General features: G+C 29.0%; 1 protein-coding gene across 1 annotated transcript in view; it reads right to left on the bottom strand.

Annotated features, from left to right (window-relative positions):
- Positions 1–310: 310 nt before the first annotated feature.
- LOC148939049 (uncharacterized) overlaps positions 311–16,053 on the bottom strand; it is an 85,439-nt gene continuing 69,696 nt past the window's right edge. Inside the window, exon 5 of the mRNA XM_089107351.1 lies at positions 311–514. Coding sequence (XP_088963477.1) covers positions 311–514 — 204 coding nt within the window. The remainder of the gene's footprint in view (positions 515–16,053) is intronic.

The following is a 16,053-nucleotide window of genomic DNA, read 5'->3' on the forward strand; positions in this document are numbered from 1 at the left end:
TACAAATCCATATAATTCTTGTCATCGCTGTTTTTTTGTTTTTTTTTCAATTATGAATTTTATTTTCGCGGGTTGTTGTATATATTTGTTTACAACTATAATCTTTGGATATTTTGATATATGTTTTATTGTTAATGAAAATTTATTCGCGAATGGTAATATAATAAGCAACATTCACTTCATCATAGTTATATTGTTGGCTGCTAACTGCAGCATGTGAAACATCTTGATCAGGAGATTTGGCGAAAATACTTGTTGTGTAGTTCAAGGGATTCTCACTAGAGACACACCCTGCACACTCTGAATAAATTTACACTGATATATCCTCATCTTGAACAGTGTTCCCTTTTGTCTCACGGTTCCTTTCAATTATATGCTCAGAAAGTAAGTTCATTCTTTGTACAAGCTTTTGGTCTTCTGGCTTTAAGCTTACATTAGCACCAGATCCACTTGTAGATATCCCTTTTTTCTTTAGATGGACATAGTGGTCTCTCAGGTTCTCAAGCTCCCCCATCTTGTCATAATCTCATTAACTAGAAAAAACCACAATGATGACTAAATTTTGCAATTTTTAAACTTTAAACATACTCATTTTATAGCCCAATTTTTATTGCAGCTTATTTGTAAAATAGTCTGTGGAGATTTAGTTAATTTTTCTCCTCAATAGAAAGAACTCCAAATCTGATTAATTCTTTGGATCAACAAAAAAAGAATTTTTTGGACCATAGAAAGTCAAGGATCACTTAGAAAAGAAGTAAAATTTACTGTGCTTTAAATCAAATTTATTGAAACAAGTACTTTGTCTACACCCAATTATAAACCATTTGTTTAGGTTACTAACTGAATTAATATCAATTCTTTACTACTATATTACTTCAATGCATAAATACTCAATAGACTACTGTATTTTACATTTGTTTTTCAAAGTTGAATGTCACTTAAAACCTGTTGGTCATGCTCCAAAAAACCATGCATATTCAGTGTCCTGATTGGAAGCATTAAAATACAATACAATTTGTTGTGTTTGCATCAAATTTTAATGTTTCTTTGGGTCCAACTAAAGTTAGTCAAAATCAACTTTTACTTGAAAACATCATCAACACACAGGTGTTTGGGTAATGAGGACATTGTATTTACTATTCTCTTTTTTTCCTTTTTTCAAAGTTTATATTTTTCTATGACATTTTTCCTTCCTTTCTGACAAAGTTCTTAAAGATCACACATTACATAGATCTAATGACCAAAAATTAATTCTAACTCATTCAAATCTTTGTACTAAATGGTTTTATCCTTCATTTAAATTCTTATCAATGTTTGGTAGTTGATATATCTTTCTGTGTCAACAATTCCATACAATTATATTTCAACGCCACAGAAAATATTACTGTAGTCTACTGTGAATACGCTGTCTGTTGTGAATTCCATTAATATAATTTTCACATTTTGGAAATGTAAATAAAGTGTTGTTGTAAAAAAATAATTTAAAATGTATAACCTATTGCCTATGCTATAGACAAAACTTTGCAGATCATCTATGCTTGTAATATTTTTGTACTTATTTCCAATCAAAACTTAGGTAATATTGTACAATTTTATCATTTTGAGAAAAAACAAATAGCCTTAAATAGCCCATAGTGAACCCAATCATGGGGAATGGCAGTATAATGCAAGGTAAATTTTTACCAAATCATATTATTGAGTTAGGAATAAAGTGAATACACCATTCGATGCCTTTTTTATGCTGATTACGAATATAACAATCATTTCTATCGGAAATGTATTTCAGCCCCCCCCCCTAACCTAACCCCCACCCCCACATGTGCAAATATATATCCTGAATTGACCTATATAGGGGGGGGTGGGCTAAAATTCAATTACGATAGAAATGATTGTTATATTCGTAATCAGCATAAAAAAAGGCATGGAATGCAGTGATGCCAAACGTGGTACAATTGTACCATTTGGGTACATTTCACCCTTACTGGTACAATTTAGTACAATCCCATAAAATATGGTACATTATACAAAAATATGGTACAATGTGGTTCAATTCAGTATTTTTGTAACTATGTCTACATTCTTTGACCTACAAATATTTTGTTTCACCCTGATCTGTTCGGCATAGTCAAGATAATGGACAGACAAGCAGTCGCCTATTTTCCTTCTTTCGTTAACTGACACTTCACTTCCGGTGTCCAAAGATCGACAAAAACATCTTTCTGTGTATCAACATCAAGTCTTACCGATTGACAACGAAGCTATAATGACACTTGGATTCGTGATGGTTGGGAATATAGTGGAATAACAACAAAAGCCAACCACCCAAGGTGAATCGCCTTAGTTTGAAAATTTTTATTACGGACAAAGGAGCCTGCTAAGAGAAATTAAAAGTAAGAAGAAATTTAAAATAAGGCGATATAGCTCAACTGCATATATATATATATATATATATATATATATATATATATATATATATATATATATATATATATATATATATATATATATATATATATATATATATATATATATATATATATATATATATATATATATATATATATATATATATATATATATATATATATATATATATATATATATATATATATATATATATATATATATATATATATATATATATATATATATATATATATATATATATATATATATATATATATATATATATATGTAGTTGAGCTAGATCGCCTTAATTTATTAAATTTCTCTCAGCAGGCTCCTTTTTCCTTAATAAAAATTTTCAAGCTGAGGAGATTCACACTTGGGTGGTTGGATTTTGTTTTTATTCCACTAGATTCCCAACCATCACGAATCCAAGTGCCATTATAGCTTCATTTTCAATCGGTAAACTTGATATTGATACACAGAAAGATGTTTTTGTTGACCTTTGAACACCGGAAGTGAAGCGTCTGTTTACGAAAAAAGGAAAATAGGTCACTGCTTGTCTGTCCCTTATCTTGACTATGCCGAACAGATCAGGGTGAAATAAAATATTAGAATACAGACATAGGTACAAAAATACTGAATTGTACCACATTGTACCATAATTTTGTGAAATGTACCATATTTTATGGGATTGTACTAAATTGTACCAGTAGAGATGAAATGTACCAAAATGGTACAATTGTACCATGTTTGGCATCACTGCTCCTGACAGTACCTGAAGAAATTGTTTGGAGTAACATATATTACTACAGAAACATTTTACTACAGGCCAACAAAAGTCGTTTCGGCCATTTATAACCATTTATGGTACCGCTTGAAATTGATTCCAAGTGACAATTTTCATACAAATGAGGGGCTAAAATTGCATTTTAACCTTGTATTCTTACAACATATTGCCCGAAAGCAGTTGCTGAGAAATGATTTTCAAGTTAATAGTTTCCATAAAATCACCCTTTTACCTTTTATGAAGAACTCGATAGAGGGTAGGATCGTTCCTGTAGCCCTCCCAGGGTTGCCCCCCAGGTCTCGAAAAATTTACTAAATCGCATCTGTTTTTACTAAATGGTCAAAAAAATTTTGGCGCGTGCGGCTACCGCTGCACGCGCACTATCAAGCATCGATTATTATTATAGGAGGATAATCATTAATATACATTCATTAAATTTGGCTTAGTAAGAACTTGTTTTTAGTCAGTTTTCCTTAAAAACAATCATTGAAATTTTCAATAATTATTCTTAATGAAAATTAAGCAGAGGATTAGTGGATAATGGCGATATTTATATCAAATAAAACGCGCCTTGACCTCTACCTGGTGTGTGGTGTTGAAAAGAGGTCCTGTTAAATATTATTTTCTTTGAGATTTTTTAGTTAGAAGAAACATTGAAGATAAAATAAGGCTGAAAGAGAGACTAAGGAGGTTGTCTAAAAAAGAGAAGCGAGTTGGGAAAAGCTGGTACCAATCAGGAATCAAGTTGCCCTATACTTCATCCTTTTAAAGACATAGGAAGAAACCAAAGACGACGGTGACGGCAACGTTCTTCTGTTCCGAAGACACAATCGGGATGAAGTTTCGAACGTCACCGCACTTGCCAGCAAGTTATTTTCTATTCCTGCGACTCGTGTGACCGCAGAAATACTATTTTCGGTGGTAGGCCTGATAGTGACTAGTAGTAAGGCCATAGGCACTTGAAAACCTAAATGCGAACTTACGCCTGAAGGCATAGTTATGTGTTTAAGCTTTCAACGAATTTGACGGTTACGAGGATCATTTTCTTACAAGCATGTATATGGGTCTTTACACTAGCTGACCGTCTAAATTTCAAATTTCAATGTCTTTTTTTTTTATTTCAAAAAAAAGGGGTATCTTATTTTTTACTCGCCTATTATTTTCTGTATATACTAAGGTTTCATATTTGATTCTCCATCAGTTTCGAGTCGTTTTTATTCGAGATAGAAATTTTTTTAATTAAATATAAAAAATGGATAATTATATCTTTTTTAAGGTGAGTAAAAAAAATTATCATTATTAAAAAGAAATTTTCATTAATTTAATGAAGAAATTCTTTCCTTACACTAGAACTAAGGGATACTTATACACTTAGAATCTTGTTGTTTTTAGGAGTTGAAAAAACCTCTAAGTCTCTTATAGGTTGAAATTTACGGTGTGATTTTATATCAAGATCACTTTTATGTTAGATGTTTTTTTGAAAAAAAAAAAGTGATTATATTTTAGATTGGTAATTTTTGGTGATAATAAAATGTTTATTTTTTAATGTATTAATTTTTACAAAATATTAATTTTTTATAAATATAAGTGGTTTTTTTTTCTATGAATGTTTTTTAAAATAATTCCAGGCCAGTCTTCATTTTAAGTGTGATTTTTTTTTTATCATGGTAAATTTGTATTTTATATTTTTTTTTGAAAAAAAAGTTATTAGCTTTTCTATCGTTAATTTGAGATTAGAATAAAATTATGATTTTTTAATTTTTTTTTTTTTAAAAATGCTAAATTTTTTTTAATTTAAATGGGCTTTTTTTTTTATCAATTACAGTGTTTTTTTTTTTTTATTGATTTTTTTTTAAAAAAATAACTTCACGGCTTCAGGTTATTGGTTATTTTTTTATAAATAAACTTTTCATTTTTATTTTTTTTTTTGAAAAAAAAAGTTCTTATATTTATATCGTTAAATTTTTATTATAAAAAAAATTTTAATATTTTAATTTATGAATTTTTAAAAAAGATTACTTTTTTATTACAGTGTGATTTTTTTTATCACGATCAGTGGTTTTTTAGGGATGTTTTTTTTGAAAATATTTCCTGACCAGTCTGCATTTACGGTGTGATTTTTATCATGATCAGTTAAACTTTTTAGGTATGTTTTTGAAAAAAAGTGCTTAGCTATATTGAAAAAAAAAAATGTTTTGAAAAACTTTAAATGAAAAAAAAAAAAATAAATTTTTTACCAAACCAAAAAAGCATTTTTTTTTCAATGAAGTGGAAAAATTCAATACCCCCTTCTGAAAAGAGGGCACGATATAGCGAAGGTGTACTAATTCAAGCTACAATACCTTCAGTTATCAAATTCGATACTAGAACTACACAATACCAGACCATGACTGAGAATCTTTTAATGACATGGACCTCTGACCACAGTGTTAGCTACATATCAGCTGTACAGAAACTTGAAAATGGAGTGGACTGACTTATATAATAACTCATATCACAATCCTTTAGATAGTGAAATATCCAAAACTAACGTATAAAACATTATTTAGTAAATAATAGTAAAGTTTTATTTTTTATTTATTGACATATTTTTTTTGTTTCTCCAAACATTTTAAAAAAATAAGAAAAAATTAAATAATTCTAATAGATTTTTAGAAAAATATAATTTTTTTTTAATAGCTTTCATTTTATTTAATTAAAAAAATTAGCGGTGTCTAAAAATTAATTATTTTAATTAATTTCTATAACAAAAAAAAAAAACAAGAAAAATTAAATAATAACAAATATTAATTATAATGCAATAATAAGTTTAGACAAAAAAACTAAAAATTTGAAAAAAACCAAATTGAAAAAAATTTATCCTATAAAGTTAAAGCACAACTTTATACTGATATTTTCATTCCTACTGTATTTGAATACATCCGCTATACTTATCAGATCTATCACTGCTTTTAATACAACATTAATTCTAAGTCGGGTCGTATGCAAAGCGGACTTTAAATAGCATGATCTATATCTTCAATAAGCAATTTCCACAGTGAACAAGGTTTTTTGATCATTTCCATATATGTCTTCGCGTTAATGTTCAGAAGCTGTATTTGGGTGAATGCGTGTTTAGTCATTTCATTGAAAAACGGAGATGTTTTTGAGAAAGACTGTGAGCTTGTTCTATTTGAAAAGTGTTGCGAAGTCCAATAACCCACCCCCCTAACTCGATAGGGTATCGATCCTCCTACATCGAAGGAAGCCCCTGGGTCCCAAGGGTCTCCCCCGGGAGAGGGGGAGGGGAGGGGGGGCTCTAAAAAAAAAGGAGCATCCAACATTTTAATTGCACTTTAACTGTTGGTATGAATGGAGAAAAAAGTTCTTCTTGGGGAAAGACACAGGAAAATACGGATTATTGAGAAGGTAGCATCATCAACCACCGACATATGAGGTTTATACTTTTAAAAAATACAAAGTTCAATAATTGAAGCGATTGTAATCAGGATCTTAGTATAGGAGTGGTTACAAATGATAATGAAGTATAACGTGCCCCCCCTAATATTTTTGAAAAAATAAATTTTTGTGGTATTTATATTTTTTAAAAAAAATGAATTTTAAAAGCTAATTACATATATTCCGAATTAGATTATTTGATTTTTTTGTGCAAGTGCCCCCCCTATTTGATAACCTATTCCTGTTTTATACATGAATAAAATAATTTTTGTAACTTGAATAGAATTTTATCTGTAGGAATAATTATCTTATTAGATTATTTTGTAAACTTTATTTATAAGGGGACAGTTAAACCTATTTAAAAAAAAAAAAAAATACCTTTTTTTTGTATTGTTATATTTTATAATAAAAATTTTTAGAATTAATCATACATATTAAGCAGGAGGGATGGCTAGTCTTGATTAACCTTGTTATTTAAGGAGCAATTGCCCCCTATTTTTGAAAAATACCTTTTTGTGGCATTTATACTTTTTAAAGATACAAAGTTAATGAAAATGAAATAATTTATTTATCAATTATATTTTACAGAAATAATATAAAAATTTTCAAATTAATTAAAAAAAAAAAATTCTGGTTATTCTTACTTGGTTTGTCTGAAAAGTATTTTTTGTGGGAGATAAACTATTGAATGAAAAAAAAGAAGAAATTTTAAAATAAAAACAACTGAAGATCAGTAAATAATTCAATTTTTTTTTTGTTAAACACAATTGGCTGAAATAAAAGCGGAAAAAAAGCTCTTAATAGAAATTTTTAAGTGTGAATTCCTATTTTTCAGACTAAATTATATAAAATATAGTCAAAAAACACTTTTCTGTTTTAGATACGTTACGTGCCTATTAATTGGAATTTAACACCTAAACGCACTTGCAAAAATCACTGCAATTTAAATGTTAAGAGTGATAACATTTTTGTGTTTGTGCTAACGAACTGTAAGTAAGGAGCGACACGACTCAATAGTAACCGAAACTCTAAAAACCAATAGCCCTACTTCGGAAGTTTCAAGCTCCTATCTGCAAAAATGTGGAATTAATTTCTTGAAGTAATTGATGCTTAATGGAGAAAAAAGGTGAAAATTATAGGTTTTATGAAATTGATCATAAGACTTAAATTTTTCTATCAGATACGTTGGCACTTTAAGATGAAATTTGACTCGCATATGCTTGCGGGTATTAAGCGTTTGAATCTGATAAGAAGAGAGAGACTTAATTTCCAAGATATAAGGTATAAAATACCTTAAGAATGGGATGATATACATTCAGTTCCAAGATGATATGACTGTTTGACACCGAATTTATCAGTTTGAAAAAATCATCTTGCGGTGTTATATTCGAATGTGCTTTTTTATTATTGTCTATGGATCTCGAAGAAATTGACTGTTATCATTGGTTAGGGAACTATAATCTGTTTGATTATGATAAAAGCTTGTGGAGTACTACATTACGTTATATAAACAGACTGGGATTCTATGATAGAGCGATTACACCACTTAATAATACTGGTCAGGAACTGAGAAATGTCCAGGAGGAAGTCGGTGAAATTTGCAGCTTTTTCGGAGTTGAAGCGCTCTACGTAAAGGGCAATGTACCTACAGATAAAGTTTTAATTCAAAAGTGTGACCCTAGGATTCCACTTTTCAATCTAGAAGAGTTTAAGTGTCCTAAATTTGAAGGGGGCTATCACCGTCCTGAAGACGAGGTTAGGTTCTTCGCACAGTGGATACCTAAGAATATACCGGATCGTTAAAAATCCATAACACATGTTAAAAACTATCCTACCTCCTGGGACCATCGTTTGTGGTTTTTTAAGATTTAACTATAAGTACTTTTTTTGTTTAAACATTTGTTGTTGTTGTTTTTTTTTTCTAAAAAAAAAAATATTTTAATAAATTTAATCAATAAATATATTTAATCTTAAACCCGTACTTTTATTTAGAATATTTATATTTTAAGCAAGTAACAAACTCTTTCCTGAAGTCACCTCTTGGATACACAATACAGAAATTTTCATTAAAGAAATTATGAAAAAATTGTAAGTAAGTAATAAATTCTTTCTTGAAGTCACCTCTGAGATACACAATCAAGTTCTCTTCTGAATTTTACTAAAGAACACAATTCAATTCTAATTTCACCAAAGAAAATAAAAATCTTCCACTTAAGTTCTTTATTTCACAATGACATAAAGAAATTTAAAGTTCATTTCTAAATTTTTCGGTGGAAGATAGAAAAAGTAATACCATACTTGTGAATATTTTCATGGAAGATGAAAAGTTCTATTTCAATTTAAAATTTTCTCAAATAAGTGAAAAAAGTTCAAGTTCTCTTCTGAACTTTACCAAAGAACACAATTCAATTATAATTTCTCAAGAGAAAATAAAAATCTTACACTTCAGTTCTTTTTTTCACACAGACATAAGGAACGTTAAAGTTTAATTCTAATTTTTGGTGGAAGATAGAAAAAGTAATACCATACTTGTGAATTTTTTCCCTGAAGATAAAAAGTTCTAGTTCAATTTACAATTTCCTCAACGAAGTGAAGAAAAGGTCAAGTTCTCTTCTGAACTTTACTAAAGAACACAATTCAATTCTAATTTCTCCAGAGAAAACAAAAATCTTCCACATAAGTTCTTTGTTTCACAAAGACATAAAGAAATTTAAAGTTCAATTCTAAGTTTTTCGGTGGAAGATCGAAAAAGTAATACTATACTTGTGAATATTTTCCCGTAAGATAAAAAGTTCTAGTTAAATTTAAAATTTACTCAACGATGTGAAGAAAAGTTCAAGTTCTCATCTTAATTTTACTACAGAACACAATTCAGATCTATTTTCACCATATAAAATTAAAATCTTCCACTGTACCTCTAAATTTCAAAAGGAAATAAATAAATTTAAATTTAAATTCTAAATTTATACATGTTATATAGAAAGAGTAATACCATACTTGTTAATATTTTCCCGGAAGATAAAAAGTTCTAGTTCAATTAAAATTGTATCGACATATTGAAGAAAAGTTCAAGTTCTATTCTGAACTTTAACAAAGGTCACACTTCAATTCTAATTTCTCCAGAGAAAATAAAAATATTCCACTTCAGTTTTAAAGTCCCCGCATAAAATAAGAAATTTAAAGTCCTATTCCAAAGATTTAACTGAAAGATAGAAAATTTAACACTATGAGTTTGATTATTTTCCATAAAGATCAAAAGTTTCACTTTTTTTATAATTTTTCTTAAAGTTGGTTCTGGTTATTAACAAAGATGATTTTTTCAAACTGATAAATTCGGTGTCTAACAGTCCTATCATCTTGGAACTGAATGTATATCATCCCATTCTTAAGGTAATTTATACCTTATATCTTGGAAATTAAGTCTCTCTCTCTTCTTATCAGATTCAAAGTCTTAATGCCCACATGCATATGCGTGTCAAATTTCATCTTAAAGTGCCAAAGTATCTGATAGAATAATTTAAGTCTTATGATCAATTTCATAAAACCTATAATTTTCACCTTTTTCTCCATTAAGCATCAATTACTTCATAAATTAATTCCACATTTTTTGCAGATAGGAGCTTGAAACTTCCGAAGTAGGGTTATTGGTTTTTAGAGTTTCGGTTACTATTGAGTCGTGTCACTCCTTACTTACAGTTCGTTAGCACAAACACAAAAATGTTATCACTATTAACATTTAAATTGCAGTGATTTTCGCAAGTGCGTTTAGGTGTTAAATTCCAATTAATAGGCACGTAACGTATCTAAAACTGAAAAGTGTGTTTTGACTATATTTTCTATAATTTAGTCTGAAAAATAGGACTTCACACTTAAAAAAGTTCTATTAAGAGCTTTTTTTTCCGCTTTTTATTTCAGCCAATTGTGTTTACGATAGAAAAATAATGGAATTATCTACTGATCTTCGGTAATTGTGATCTTAAAAGTTCATGAATTTTGTATCAGTTGAATCATGTATTCTTCCTCCAGGAAAATATTTGTGAGACAGAACTTCAAATCTTTCATCTCTTTGAGAAAAATTCTGAACTATTGAACTGTGTCGATCCTTACTGACAGTTCGTTACCACGAACACAATAGAATTGTTTCAGCTAATCGTGTCATCTTCACTGAAAAAATTCGAATCAAAGTTCAGACAATCAACTTCAGACTAACTTTTCTCCTTTTGCAGTGTAGGGAGGGATTTTTCCGTGGATATTGAGTCCAGATTTACTGGCATTATTTGAAAACGATAATACAATAAATTAATGAAAGTTATTTCAACTGATATTAAGTGATGTAACTTATAAAAGCTTAGAACTGACAATTATTACGTATACGAAGAGGATCCCCCCCAATCAAGGGTTAATCTAGGTTCACTTAGACGCGCGTCTAAGTGAACCTAGATTAACAGACTAAAAAGGGGGAGATTTCCCTTCGTTATACGTAATAATGTCTCATTCGTTCTAAGTATTAATTTTGGTGAAAACTATAGTTGATCAATAACTTATTTCAATTTCATTAATAAAATGAAATAAGTTATTGATCAATTCTATTTTCCCAAAATAATATCAAAATTTTCCACTTCAGTTAAAAAAAAATTCTTGTTAGTCTGAAGTTGATTGTCTGAAAAGTATTTTTGGGGGAGATACACGATTGGGTTAAACAAAAGCAGAACTTTTAAAATCACAACAACTGAAGATCAGTAAATAATTCCATTATTTTTTTGTTAAACACAATTGGCTGAAATAAAAGCGGAAAAAAAGATATAAGGTATAAAATACCTTAAGAATGGGATGAAAATATGGTCCTTTAATAATAAAATTTAAAAATTTAGTATGACATGTAAGAATTAATTTTAAATAATTTCTTTAAAATTTATATTTTCCAAACATAATATAAAAATGTTCAAAGACACTAAAAAAAAAAAATTCTGGGACTTATGAACTGTAGTTTCCTTCTAGTATTTTTTGTGGGAGCTCCACATTTGACTGAAAAAAAAGCAGAACTTTTAAAATAACAACAAATGAAGATCAGTAAATAATTCCATTATTTTTTTGTAAAACACAATTGTCTGAAATAAAAACGGAAAAAAAAAAGCTCTTAATAGAAATTTTTAAGTGTGAAGTCCTATTTTTAAGACTAAATTATATAAAATATAGTCAAAAAACACTTTTATGTTTTAGATACGTTATGTGCCTATTAATTGGAATTTAACACCTAAATGCACTTGCAAAATTCACTGCACTGGTGTTTTGGATTTGCCAAGATTTAAATGTTAAGAGTGATAACATTTTTGTGTTTGTGCTAACGAACTGTAAGTAAGGAGCGACACGACTCAATAGTAACCGAAACTCTAAAAACCAATAACCCTACTTCGGAAGTTTCAAGCTCCTATCTGCAAAAATGTGGAATTAATTTCTTGAAGTAATTGATGCTTAATGGAGAAAAAAGGTGAAAATTATAGGTTTTATGAAATTGATCATAAGACTTAAATTATTCTATCAGATACGTTTGCACTTTAAGATGAAATTTGACTCGTATATGCTTGTGGGTATTAAGCGTTTGAATCTGATAAGAAAAGAGAGACTTAATTTCCAAGATATAAGGTATAAAATACCTTAAGAATGGGATGATATACATTCAGTTCCAAGATGATAGGACTGTTTGACACCGAATTTATCAGTTTGAAAAATCATCTTGCGGTGTTATATTCGAATGTGCTTTTTTATTATTGTCTATGGATCTCAAAGAAATTGACTGTTATCATTGGATAGTGAACTATAATCTGTTTGAGTATGATAAGAGCTTGTGGAGTACTACATTACGTTATATAAACAGACTGGGATTCTATGATAGAGCGATTACACCACTTAATAATACTGGTCAGGAACTGAGAAATGTCCAGGAGGAAGTCAGTGGAATTTGCAGCTTTTTCGGAGTTGAAGCGCTCTACGTAAAGGGCAATGTACCTACAGATAATGTTTTAATTCAAAAGTGTGACCCTAGGATTCCACTTTTCAATCTAGAAGAGTTTAAGTGTCCTAAATTTGAAGGGGGCTATCACCGTCCTGAAGACGAGGTTAGGTTCTTCGCACAGTGGATACCTAAGAATATACCTGATCGTGAAAAATCCATAAGACATGTTAAAAACTATCCTACATCATGGGACCATCGTGTGTGGTTGTTTAAGAGTGAACTCTAAGTACTATTTTTGTTTAAACATTTGTTGTTGTTGTTTTTTTCTAAAAAAAAAAACCTGTTAATACATTTAAGCAATAAATATCTTTAAGCTTAACCCGGCCTTGTTCTTTATAACATTTCTATTTTAAGCAAGTAACAAAATCTTTCGTGAATTCCCCTCTTGGATAAACAATACAGAAATTTTCATTAAAGAAATTATGAAAAAATTGTAAGTAAGTAATAAATTCTTTCTTGAAGTCACCTCTGGGATACACAATACAGAAATTTTCATTAAAGAAATTATGAAAAAATTGTAAGTAAGTAGCAAATTCTTTCTTGAATTCATCTGCTGGATAAACAAAGACATTTCGTTCAAGAAATTATGACAAAATTTTAAGTAAGTAACAAACTATTTATTGTTTGTTACTTTTATAACAACTATGCTTGATTAATAAAATATCTGAATGCATTTAAGGTATATTATGAATGGCTTGCAAAAAAAAAAAACGAAAATACTACTACTAGTAACAACTCACTGTACTACAAAACCATCTGATGTGATCACGACTATGTTTTATCAATAAAATATTTGAATGCATTTAAGGTATAGTATGAATGGCTTTCAAAAACAAGAAAATACTAATACTAATATTAACAACTCACTGCACTACAAAACCATATTACTTTTTAACGTATTTTTTTTATAAATAAAGTTTAATAACTAATTTAATTTATATTTTTAAGGGGTTGCAAAAAAAAAACAAAACACGAAAGTGCTAAAACAAGTAACAAAAAACTGCAACAAAAAACCAACTGATTTATTAACGGCTATGTTTGATCAAGATAGGGTCAGCCCTTCACTCGTCGGTGTTTTTCATTAGCTGGTATTGAATGATCCGTTAAAACTACCAAACGTGTGCCATGTGTATTTATTATAATTTAAAATTCATAAAAAAAAAGTTTTTTATTTTTAATTAAAATAATCATTATTTTTTTTTTATAGTTAATAAACTTTTGTCAATTTATCATATTCATTGTCCCACCACCTGAACAATTAAAAGAAGAAAAAAATTTAAATTGCCCTATGTATTTCATAATTTCAACTTAAAATTTTAAAAAAAAAAAAAATATTTTTTTGTCGTTACATTTTAGTATGAATATCATAATGGGTACGTAAGACACAGATACTTATATAAAAAATTTTTTTAGTATTTCCAAATTTTTTTTTTTTTTTAAATAAAAAATCAAATAATTGTTAACAGTAAAGTATGTTTTATTATTACTTAGACATTTAATTGAAACATGAACAGTTCTATAAGGATGAAGGTTGTGTTAAGATATGTTGCTCCTCGGCTTCAGTTAAAGGACACAAACTCCAGTTGTCGGAGCTTGGTGGTGTTGTTGTTACTTTCTGTTGGTATTTTCCTTTGTATTTTACCAATGTTTTTTTGCTAACTTGGAAAAATAAATTATGTGAATTTTTAAGAAAGTTTGTATCAATAAATATACCCAATTAAAATTGGGTTTGCCCCCACACCCTCCCAAACCACACTACCGGAGACAACTTTGTAACCGGGGGCTTCCTGCCATCGATGAGGATTGATGCCCTTTAACCGGGTGAGGTGGAGAGGACTCAAACCACATTGTAAAATAGAATAGTCTCAAATTATTTTCTTGAAAAACACCTAAGTGTTTCAATGAAATGGCCAAAAACAGATTCATTCAAATAATGTTTCTTAACAGTGCGGCGAAGACATATTGGTAAATTATCAAAAAACCTTTTTCCCTGTGTAAATTGCTTATTGAAGATATAAATCTTGCTATTTAAAGTCCACTTTGCATACGACCCTACTTCGAATTCAAATCTGATTAAAAGGAGGTGGTAGATCTGATAAGTATAGCGGATGTATTCAAATGCATTAGGAACGAAAATACCAGTCTAAAAGTGCGCGTTAACTGTATAGGAGCAATTGTTTTCACTTTCGTTTTTTTCAAATAGTTAGTTTTTTTTGTATAAAAGTTATATTGTATTAGAACGCATCTTTGTTATAATTTACGTTGTAAGGTTTTTTTTTTTTTTTGTTATAGAAATGCATGATAAGCACTCCTTTATATATATCGCTAATTTGGTTAATGAAAGAAAATTAAATAGCTTAAAAACAAATTTTAAGTTTTTAAAAATCTATGCATCTGAGAAAATTTTGTCTTATTTTTGAAAATAAGGATAGAAAAAAATTATGTAGATACTTAAATAGTCTGAGTGGACTTCTATATATTAACTCATTTCTAATAATTGAGGAGGGTTTGCCAGGGAGCCCAAGCGGTGGTCAGAAGGCTCTTTCTCTATAAGTTGAGTGCTCGATGGATGGTCCGGATCGCGAGTAACTTTTCTAGCGAATTTGATAACAGATGCCCTTGTAGTCTGTATTAATGAAGGTTCGTCATATCTATCTTTTTTCCCAGAAGGTGGATTATTGCACGTCTCTTATTCCTTTAAAAAAAAAAAAAAAAGAATTAGCATGTAGCAAAAATGCATTTTGGGTTTTTTGGAAAATAATTCAGTTTTTGTTAGACATATTGATTTCAAAATCAGAGGTTTTTATAGTGGGATGGAGAACCTTTTATAAACTGCTCCTCCCCCCCCCTCCACCCTCCCCCCTCCTACGTCCATGCTTCCGTGACTGTATTTGTAAATTCAAACTTAAAAAGCAGTATTTGCGTTCCTTATTAAACAATATGGAGAAGAATTGCATATGACAGTCAAGTAAAACTATCAGATTTCAATCAAATGTAGACATAAATAGAAATTTAATTAGCATATCTCAGTCAATCCCACTTATGATATACGTATGTCAGATAAATAAAAATGATAGATAACACTTTTATTTATTAAATAGGGTTATAAGGTAAAAAATTTTATTTTTGAGGAAATGGGGGGGTGAGGTTTTTGAACTCATTAAATTTCCGGAAGAGATTCTTCAATGAAGACTTTAAAGTAAATATTTTCAAAAAAAAACACAACTAAAAAAACGCAGATAGTGATAAAAAAAAAAAAATAGAAATGTAATAAAAAAGGAAGATTTTTTAACAATTAATACATTAAAATAATAAAAATTTTATTATAATCACAAATTACCTATCGAAAGATAATCAATTTTTCAAAAACATCCTTAAAAATGGCGATTATATTTATAAAAAATCA

This window comes from Artemia sp. Qi Xiang Cuo, unplaced genomic scaffold (assembly GCF_049724085.1).
Source record: "Artemia sp. Qi Xiang Cuo unplaced genomic scaffold, ASM4972408v1 HiC_scaffold_22, whole genome shotgun sequence".
Taxonomy (NCBI): domain Eukaryota; kingdom Metazoa; phylum Arthropoda; class Branchiopoda; order Anostraca; family Artemiidae; genus Artemia; species Artemia sp. Qi Xiang Cuo.